Below are 11089 nucleotides of genomic sequence, written 5' to 3'. Positions count from 1 at the left end.
CGTTAGGTACAAGCTGGAGAACGTAGTGCACGGTTGTGCCAACATTCTTAACGCAAATATCAAAAAAGAATAACTTCAGTTACTACTTAACGACCGTTTTGACATTACTCCAGTGGGATTCACAAAATGACCCAGAATAAGAATCGAAATACATACAAGCAAAAAACGTCAAATATAGTCATCTAATTAAAGGAAGTTTGTTTGGATGTTTTGACAGATCTGATTGTGGGAACGTTCTACTGGGCGTAAGGCATGGAAATATTCAAACTGAGATTATCATAATAGCAAACAAGAAACACCTCCACGATAGAATTGGAGAACACTAATAAGAGTTGTGGGAGAAAAGGAAAGATTGAAGAAATGTAGCAGAAGCTTTGAATTTCCCATTTGCCAACAAGTCAGTAAGAGTCAGGAAAATATAATACCGAGAGAATCATGATGAATGAACGCAATATCGTTGGAAGATTGAAAGAGTAATCCAATTGTAAATCACTATCGATGCATACTGGTAACGTGGAAGAAAAGGCAGGTAATGATGACAGTTGCCGGCCGAAGTGGCCGCGCGGTTCTGGCGCTGCAGTCTGGAACCGCGAGACCGCTACGGTCGCAGGTTCGACTCCTGCCTCGGGCATGGATGTGTGTGATGTCCTTAGGTTAGTTAGGTTTAACTAGTTCTAAGTTCTAGGGGACTAATGACCTCAGCAGTTGAGTCCCATAGTGCTCAGAGCCATTTGAACCATTTTTTTTTTTTTTTTTTTTTTTGATGACAGCCCGCCCGATGTTTTCAAAGAAGGTGAACGGTAAGTCCGAGTCTCCAACAACGAAGTGAAGAGGAACTAGGAGGAAGGAATTCAAAAAACAAGGGAAAAGTGATCGTTCATCATATTTACAAGATAGATGACAAAAATGTAATGGACTACCGTGGAACTGATCTGCTCAGTAATTGCTTTAAGGTGTTATTCAACTACAACGTATTCAGTTCTTAACGGGACAAATAAGCCGTGACTGCCAATCTGTATTATGGAAGAGCCCATGAACATTTATATTACTCCATCGGCTCACGAGGCGCAGATGTTTATGTGCTTTTGCGTGCTACGTTCCTCTGTTTGCCGTCTAGGCCTCACGGAGATAGGAATATCTAAGGAAAGTTTTGGAGTATCTAACGTGGTAATAAACATGCTTGAAGTGTATTTAAGAAACATAAATGACGAAGTAAACAGTGGGAACAAAATTATGAAGAAGATCTATATAATAACGGGATTAGAACAGTTGTGATGGTGTGTTCAACCACTCGCTAGGAAACGTATTAAAAGTGATATGAAGGAAGTACTTGGACGTAACTCAATAGCCAAGTCGTAGACACTAGCGTCACTTACCTGGTACATAATGGAGTAGCTATATTGTCTAGAACCTGGGAAGAAATTGGTGGAAAGAGCCATTTACATCAGGATGGATTGCTGGATCGCACAATAATGAAAATTATTGACAATTCGAAGAATGTTGCCACCTACACAAACTCTTGAGTAGCCCCATTTTTCTATGCTGCAAATTTCACGTGAAGGGATTGGGGAACCTCAAATACGAACTGCGCCATACCGCATCTGTGAACGCCAAACAGCAAGTGTAATGTAAAGAAAGAATAATCTTTACCTGTTATTATCGATGCATCTTCTCTCTGTGTATCTCGCCAATTTTCTTCTGGCCAAGAGCTAAGCAGTATCTGTGACGTGTCAACACTACACCTGTGTTTTTCACATCTGGTTTTCTTTTCCCATCTCATGTGCCACAATTACCAGTTATTTCTTACTTTTCTTCTGACCGATTAACGTCGTCTTCTAATTTGATTAATTCTGTGCTAACGCCGTACATTTCTCTTGTGTGTCATTTCTCATATCCCACAAGGGCGTATTGAGGACCTTGCTAAATTAAAAGACGTTGCTGACATGCCGCCTTCGTCGTCGTCATGTTAATGATGTCAGCTACTGCATAGGTACTACCCGTACTGTAACCTTAACTCGCTAACGGTGACTGGTTAGATGTCAGACGACAACAGAACTTTCGACTGAATCAGACTCACGAAGTATTTCAGGCACTACTGCAAAACTCATGATGAGGTTTTTGGGTACCTAATTCTAACAATGTCGCGGGATTTGTAAGCACTTTTACGTATGTATCGTTCGAAGAGTGACAGAGCTAAACGAACTTCACTGGCAGCTACGTTTACTTCTTGTGTTGATACTTTATGTTTAAATAATAATATTTGGTATTGCAGTTTGTTTCATTATTTTCCTTGGCTTTTACGGCGGTAGTACAGTGGTAGATCGAAAGAATTAACTATTTTGCAGATTTAAATTATTTATTTTCATATCGCACACATCCAAAATAACATAGAGCGATAAAAAATTAGGTTCATTAGCTTTGGCTACATTATGAATCAAGTAGAATAGACAATTATACATGAAAGTATATGAACAGTTACATGCATCTCAGGTAATAGTCACGAGCTAGACATTAAGACTGCAGTATTTGAACAGCTCAGAAGCATTATCTGCATCCAATGATAATGTCCCTTTCATTCCTGTGGACTGTTGATGGAGTAAACAACGCTATGCACATTTGGTTTTTTCTGAGTATTTCTACCAAGAAATTTAACAAAACATTATCACCTACAGATTATCAACCAATATTCATTATTACATTTTTCAACACAATTCCGTAGTGAACATTTGTCTCAGTATCATGTAATTCATAAAATGTGCAGCGTACTTGCTAAATTCAACAACATCGCTAAAATATTTCACTATAAACCTTTAATTATGACTACAATATAGTCCAACTAAGATATGGAAACTTAAGTGGACATCTCAGAAAGAAGACATCTTGTCAAATACCTAAAACAAGTGGTATGACAACTTCAAAAACACATGCTGAGTAGTTCTGAATGTTCTTCATTGGAGGGCACATTGGTGAATTATACAGGAATTTCTTTTATCACTTTTTATAACGATGGTAGACTAAGATTGCAGTGCGACGAAAGAAAATATCTTTTATCGTATAATGAAGTGCGTTACTTGAGAAAAGTTCCACTGTGATTCCAGACTCAATGAATACAACGTTCAACGTATCGTGACCAGTGGGGTAACTTTAGGTAACTGCGACAGCAGTCATTCTGAAAGGAACTCACATCTGAGCCAGATTCTCGACTTCTATATATGCAATACGTCTTAACAGGTCCGTATATATATATATATATATTTGAAAAGAACGAGAAGCAAACACTTTCAGTCCAATATGCATTATATGTACATTTGTTCGCTTGCCTCAGTCTTTGAATAAAGAATAGTTTTTAAAACGTCTAGACAATGACCTCACACGTGCATGAGTTGCGGCGGACTTTTAGCATTTGTGGACATCATCCAGTAAGTAATGTTCTCGCGTGGAAGTTGCTATTCGCAAATTCACCGGTCAGTGTGTAATTACAGATGTAATCATTACTGTAAGAAGGTCGTTGCTCAAGAACTAGAGCTTTCTACCCCCTAACGCAGATTCAACACAAAACAAACAGCAATACAGGGCATGTTCTCAACTGTTTTCGTATCCAGACATTGCATATTAATGCGTAGCCGGGAAGAGCTTTTTCCCTGGTGTGAAACTTGAAAAATTAATATCTAAGTAATTTCTGCATTAGCTAATTAAGTTTGTAATAAACTGAATCGGGAACCCAAATTCCTACGAGCTTTTAGTGGTGGTAGTGTACCAATAATCAAGCACAGTGAGTACTTACACTATTACCTCAAAGAATGTTCTGCGATATATCGAAGATTTTACACCTGGAACGTCTCCTGTGGTCAAGATTTGGTAAACATTACTGTCGGCTGTAGAACATGAGAGTGATCATCCCACGAAACGCTTTTGCTAATTCCCGAGAACTGGAACGAAGCATAATGAATCATGTTTATGCCCACCTTGTCTAAATTGATTTCACCTATACGTAAAATACACGTTACACAGTGACACGGAAGTATATATTTTCAAGGCGGTTATTTAATTTACGACCTATAATATGTAGATGTTTTGTCCCATTAAGTAAATGAAAAGGGAGTTCTTTCTGTATGATGCAATAGGATAGAAAAAGGTTTGCACAATGACAGTAATTTTAGTTTGCAGTTGGATCCTCAACAAGAAAATCTTATTCAACAACAATGAAATGGACACAAAGAGCTACCAAAAAGAGCTCCTCTCATCCGTAACGCCTGACACTGCATTTTTAAAGTGGTTGTGGGTTGGGTGAAATACAATTAAGAACTTATCACTAAAGTAGGTTGTTGTTCAGGTTCACTATGGGTTGATGGTCTAGGGACTTTTGGACAAGAGGATCGTACGGATATAGCGAAACTGCATCCGCAGGTATGAAAAAACATCAGCTGGTGGAGAAGTGGTGATGGTGGTGCCATTAACAGCTAAAGGTATGGAGGATGTAAACAGAGACTGAAGACAAAAGTAGTTGCTCGTAGAGTACCTAAAAAATTAATGATGGATAAAAAAGCTGGCAATGATACAATCTGTGGTATTCCTTAAATCGTGCTCAGTCATATTGCATTTAAATACAGTTCACAGTACGAATTATGCAGCGAATTTAACTGTACAGTCAGTGTACTAGCAGTTTTATATAACGAGTATCTTTGATCATATTGGCAAAGGTCTTGCTAGGATAAATATTTATTGACAAAGTCAGCTGTAAACATGAGATATGTCTCATCAATTATAGCGAACACTGTGTTGTGAAGTGAAAAATCATTCCAGTGTACAAGGCATTCATTACTTTAATGTACAATCGTTATTACTGTCCTCACTGATTTTAAGTACCAGTGAAGTAATTGCCACTCGGACGAGCCATGTCACTTGCTCCGACTCCTCAGTATATACACTTTGGTTACATTTATATTCACAAGTGTCCCGTAGCTTCCACGGGGGACGATTTGAAGTGCAATCGGCGGACCGCCGATTCACGGGTGCCGCTGTCCGTAGAGCGAGTATGGCGAGAAGTAGGGCGGCAGCCCCGGGTGAGGGTGCAACGGGAACCCCGGCGGCAGCAGGGCGCCCGGGGTCGGCTTGCCGTAGGGGTGGTACCGCGCCGTCGCCAGTGGGCTGAGGGGCGGCGTGGGGTAGGCGCGGTGCGCGAACAGCGGAGACACCGCCGCCTCCGTATGCGAGCGCAGGTGCTGCAGCAGCTCCTCCGACGTGGCGAACCTCTTGCCGCAGTAGCCGGACGCGGCAGCAGCCGCCGCCGCAGCGGCCGAGCCGTCGGCGGCGGAAGAGGCGGAGGGCGCGGCGCTGCCGATCCAGTTGCAGACGTACGGCAGGTGCGACGCGAGAGCCGCGAGCTGCGCGTGCGCCGTGGCGTAGGCGGCGGCGGCCGCGGCGGCGGGCAGGAAGGCCGCCTTGCCGGCGTGGTCGCACTGCGCGCAGCCCCCCGGGCACCCCTTGCCGGCGCCCGCCGTCGACGACGCCGCTGCCGCCGCCAGGAGCTGTGAACTGAGCTGGCAGCCGGTGCAGTACGGGTCCCTACACACGGGGACGAGCGTGTCGACGCCGGACGGCGTCTTCATACGCGCGTAGCTCACGTACGGCGAGCCCTTGAGGTGCGCCGCGGCGCCGCCTCCGGCCGCGGCTGCTGCCGCCGCCATCAGGTCGACGGGGAAGTGGGGGAAGGCGCCGAGGTACGAGGCGGTCGGCTTGAAAGTGCCTAGCGGCATGTCCTTCAAAGACGCGGTGGGGTCGAGCAGGCTGGACGCCACGGGACTGAATCCCACCTTCGTCGTCGCAGCCAGTGGACTCTCCGACGACGACTTTGCGTCAGAAGCCGCGCTGCTGGCGGCGGCGACAGCTGCCGCCGCCGCAGCAGCAGTGGCGCTGGCTGGCGTCTTCCGGCCGACCACCGGCGAAGACCTGGGCGAGGAAGCGCTCTGGTTGCTGGCGCAGCGGCCGCCGCTCTTTGTGGACGCGGGCGTCCTCACCCGGGCAGAACCGTTCCCACCGCCGCTCGAGGCACCCGCGCGGTCCTCCTGCGGCGATCCAGTCTTGTCTCGCTGTTGGTGGTGCTGCTGCGACACTGAAGACTCGTACGGCTTGAAGCTCGATTTGACGCTCAAGTCGCTGCCCGCCGAAGACGCCGGCGAAGACTTGTCGCGCGCCCCGCCACTCCCACTGCTAGAGGAATCGTTTTTCACCGCGGAGGCGGAGGACGAGGACGACTTCGAGGACGGCTGCTTCTCCAGCGGCGGGATCAGAGGCTTGCTGCTAGGCGAGTCTGCGCCGATCTGGCTGCACGTCTGCGCCAACAGGGCCAGAGGACTCTTCTTCGCGTCGAGCTGTTGAAGAAAGAAAGAAACAGTATTAATAAAGTTCCACTGAAGGTTGCAAATAGACCATGAGCAAGCAATGGCGTGTAACAAAGTTAACAGTGATACGAAACTTTCCTGCCAGATACAAACTGTGTGCCAGACCGAGACTCGAAATAGGGACCTTTGCCTTTCGCGGGCAAATGCTTTACTATCTGAGCTCAGATGGTAGAGCACTTGCCCGCGAAAGGCAAAGGTCCCTATTTCGAGTCTCGGTCCGGCACACAGTTTTTATCTGCCAGGAAAGTTTCATATCAGCGCACACTCCGCTGCAGAGTGAAATTCTCATTCTGTTAACAATGATACATTTGCGGTATAGATCTCTGACACCAAACCAAGTCAGATGCATACATTTCACTTGGTGACTGGTTTCAGTCTCTTACAAGACTATCAGACCATTTACTTTACTCGGTAAACGAGACTTAAAAAGCATAAAATAAGTGGCTCGTATCTCTCCTGGAGCGAAGCAGGCCGCTCTGAAGATGGGTATGGAACACTGCTAAGTGGGGCTCAGTTGCTTACGGTTTTACGGCGAAAGCTTTGCTCACCGCCGTCTGCATAACGTTACCAGTAGCTATCGTTGAGAGCCTTTACCATAAGCTGTGAGAATTAAGTGTAAACGTTAATTATTGTAAGCTAGAGATGCAAGACGTATACATAGTTGACGTGCATTACTAGATAAGACTGTCTCATTTCAGTATGTACTACTCATACAGGTGCTTGTGTCAACGTGTGTGTAAGAAAGACGGTTGATGAGACGCTAAATGGTCATCAAGAATACAAATGCTGGTCGGTATGATCCGCTGTCAGCAAAAGACGTTGCAACATCCAGTCGGGAGTGCTATGGTAGACGATGAGAATTATCTGCAGTTGCCTTTTACATATACATATACAAATCACGCAGCTTGCTAGCTAACAGTGTGACACCGCTATTATCAACTTTATTGCACGTTTTAAGTTAATATTTGACAACGGCCTTGCCGCAGTGGAGACACCGGTTCCCGTCAGATCTCAGAAGTTCAGCGCTGTCGGGCGTGGCCGGCACTTGAATGGGTGACCATGCGGGCCGCCAGGAGCTGTTGCCATTTTTCGGGGTGCACTCAGCCTCGTGTTGCCAATTGAGGAGCTACTCGACCGAACAGTAGCGGCTCCGGTCAAAGAAAACCGTCGTAACGACCGGGAGAGCGGCGTGCTAACCACACGCCCCTCATATCCCCATCCTTAGTTGAGAATGACACGGTGGTCGGGTGGTCCGGATGGTCCACTTGTGGCCTGAAGACAGAGTACTTAAATTAGTATTTAATTCTTCAGTGCAACCTCGACGTTTCTCATCTGCACGCAATATGTGCTGCATTCTGTAACCCGTATTCAAGATGTCATGTCTTAGACAATCGATTTGGAAGAAATGGCGTGGTTTTTTATACAATAATTTCACAGTTATTGTACTTTAACAGTATATCAGGCGGCTAGAACATTTATGTGCACTTAAACGACAGTCTGCGCCCGACTGGATGCCCCAACATCCTTGGCTGACGTAGGAGCATATAGTCTCGCATTCCTTAATTCGTCTCCTTAGTGCCAGCTGGTGTCCTATTAACTGTCTTTACCACACTCAAGCTGATACAAGCATCTGTAGAAAGCAGCATGTATTGAAATGAGCCAGTGTCATTGGTCGAGATGTTATCTCTTTGATAAGGCTTTAAAACGCAAGTGTTTTCTGCATATTCGTAATATCCCTAGCTGTTCATACGCCTTTAACTTACAACAATGTACGAATACAAACAGTTCTCATATATTAGGGTAATGCGCTCTACTATTGGCAGCGATATGCAGAAGGCTTAGACAGGAGGTTTCACAATTAAACCACGAGCGGCTTAGCACCACTCAGAAATATTTCACACTCCCTGCAACCTGCTCCTGCTGTTACGAAGGATATACCTATCATTTATTTTCAGTCACTTTACTTCTGTGATTGCATACATTCATCGATCGCTTACAGTATGTTATGCACTTTCAGAGTAAAAAAATGGTAGGTTGATGATCTTATTAAAGACCGAAACCAGTCTTCAGCTGAAATAAACAACTTCTATGCGCTTTGGGCTGTTTTATTGAAATCATTTTAATATAATTTTAACGATCGCTTTGTTTCCTCAAAGACACTGGTCGAAGAAACTCATTTTGTTCTAACTAATCGAGATTTTACTATTCGCGCCCAAGAGCGTTTCCTAATTACAGGCTCTGTGAGGCGTTGTACGGTAGTTACACGGGAACTCAATAACTGAAAAGACAAGTTGGTGTAGCAATGAAACAGTTTGTAGTATGAGTTTTTCACTGTAATGACCTTAGGTTGGCATCACTGGTATAAGCTGATCGCGGCTCACGGATAAAAATGTCCGCCCTCGGTAGCTGAGAGGTCAGCGCGACAGACTGTCAATCCCAAGGGCCCGGGTTGGATTCCCGGCTGGGTCGGATATTTCCTTCGCTTAGGGACTGGGTGTTGCGTTGTCATCTTTTCATCCCCATCGACGCACAAGTCGCCGAAGTGGCGTCAAATCTAAAGACTTGCACCCGGCGAACGGTCTACCCGACGGGAGGCCCTAGTCACGCGACATTTACATTTTACGGATAAAAGTTATTTTGTTTATAACCTCAGTATTGTATTTAATGATGCTGCATCTGCTTTAAGTTTCCACATTCGTTGAAAAACGTTCAGTGATACGTTTTTTGGTTTCTAAAAGAGACAAACCGGTTAAAATCGGTTCTGGAATGATTTTACTGTTTGGTGAAAGTTGCATGAACCGCTGGTGGGTAGAAAAAATGGTTCAAATGGCTCTGAGCACTATGGGACTTAACATCTGTGGTCATCAGCCCCCTAGAACTTAGAACTACTTAAACCTAACTAATCGAAGGACATCACACACATCCATGCCCGAGGCAGGATTCGAACCTGCGACCGTAGCAGTCGCGCGGTTCCGGATTGCGCGCCTAGAACCGCGAGACCACCGCGGCCGGCGCTGGTGAGTAGAGCAGCTCAAAAAGGGACGAATATCAGGGACTGAAGAGCAACGTTCTGGACGGCCTGATGAAGTGTCAATTCCCTCGCTTTAAATCCACATCGACGACATTATTCGTGATGACCGACGTGTTATAGTTGCAAAAAATGCTGGAGTTAGTGTTGGCACACTTCATGAAGTTATCAGCACAAGCTGAAGTACAACGGAACAGGTGCAAGGTAGGACCGAAAGAGTTAACGCAACAACCAAGGGAACAAGACTCAAAGCGTTTACAGACCGTGCCTATGAAAGGAAAGGTGACTTTTTCTAAACAAGATTGTGAAGTGTGACGAAACCTGGGTTCACAATTTCGAACAAGAGTTCTAAAGATAGACCATGGAATGAGAGTTCACCAGTTCGCCTGTCCGAAAGAAATTCAGAACGCAAGCATCAGCGGGAGAAGTCATATTGGCCGTGTTTCGAGATGCCCAAGGTGTCGTGTTTTGAGATTATTTGGATCATCATCGTACAATAAACAGTGCCTACTATTCAGACATGCTGATGAACAAAATAAAGCTAGCAATGAGAGGAAAACATCGCGGATCTCTAAGAAAAAAGGTGTTATTGCTGCACGACAAAACTCGCACTCAAATCGCACAGCTGACCCAAGAAAACATTGAAAAAATGTGTTGGCGCATACAACTTCATCCTTCCTACAGTCCACACTTGTCTCCCTCGGATTTTCATTTATTTTTACCACTCACTGTGGCAACACGTGGAAAATAGCTCAGCAACAATGAGGTGGTCCAACAATTTGTAGGAAAGTGTCTCAAACAACAAGACAAAAATTTCTTTGTATCGGGTATAAGAAAAGTACTTCAGCGTTGGAGTAAGTGTATTAATATTAGTGGGGATTATGTCGAAATGTTGTAAGAGTCAGTTTGTAAAAAATGCAGTTTTTTGTGTATAAATTTGCCTGTAAGTATGCAATGTCCTCCGTGCATTAAAATGTATTTTTCCTTAGTCTATCATCTAATTTGTCAGAAGCATTTCGAATATTTTCCACGCCGGTTAAAATAACGGCAGAAAACCGGTTTTACATGTGTTGATGTCGAGTGGTAATATTCAAAGAGGTAGTAGCCAGTCTTAAGGCTGAATCTTAAAATGCCATCACCTCCATGTATCAACGGTTTGACGGCTTCACTCCTACGGAGAAGCAGCTGTTATGGTCTCTAAGAGGACTGAACTAGCTAACTACATAGGAATTGTGCCATCACTATCATAACTTTTCCTCATTCCGCTGACTGCAAAGAAGGGGAAGCAGAATTGAGGAACCTCCATCCTCGAGACCTTGTCTCCGTGTCTCTCGCTGTGCTCTAACGTTACTCAAGGCTGTGAAACTATTTAAGGTACTTCGTTGTTTCAGGCATTGTAAGTCCTCTCTAGAGTAGTGAAAAAAATGTGAAGTTTGTAGATGTCCAGCAAGGGTGCGCTACAATGCGGCAAGTGCCACCACCTAGCGAGAGTTTTACGAGCTACTAAGCTGCACCACTTTGCGTTGTTAACTCATTCACTGTGTGTCAACGGAAGTTGGTTGATAAAGTGAATTTTCTATGACAGTTTTTACTGACACCACATGAGGTGCATTTTGACGGTCCTCACAACACTTACGTAAGAAAGAAATGCCAAAAAGAC

General features: G+C 44.8%; 1 protein-coding gene across 2 annotated transcripts in view; it reads right to left on the bottom strand.

Moving 5' to 3' along the window:
• Positions 1-4731: 4731 nt before the first annotated feature.
• Positions 4732-11089, bottom strand: part of LOC124612979 (zinc finger protein Noc-like) — a 113174-nt gene continuing 106816 nt past the window's right edge. For both annotated transcript variants that reach the window (XM_047141514.1, XM_047141513.1), the window contains one exon: positions 4732-6371. In XM_047141514.1, coding sequence (XP_046997470.1) covers positions 5007-6371 — 1365 coding nt within the window. In that variant the 3' untranslated portion in view covers positions 4732-5006. The remainder of the gene's footprint in view (positions 6372-11089) is intronic.

Source organism: Schistocerca americana, chromosome 4 (assembly GCF_021461395.2).
Source record: "Schistocerca americana isolate TAMUIC-IGC-003095 chromosome 4, iqSchAmer2.1, whole genome shotgun sequence".
NCBI lineage: Eukaryota > Metazoa > Arthropoda > Insecta > Orthoptera > Acrididae > Schistocerca > Schistocerca americana.
This window is presented reverse-complemented; position numbering and strand designations above follow the sequence as displayed.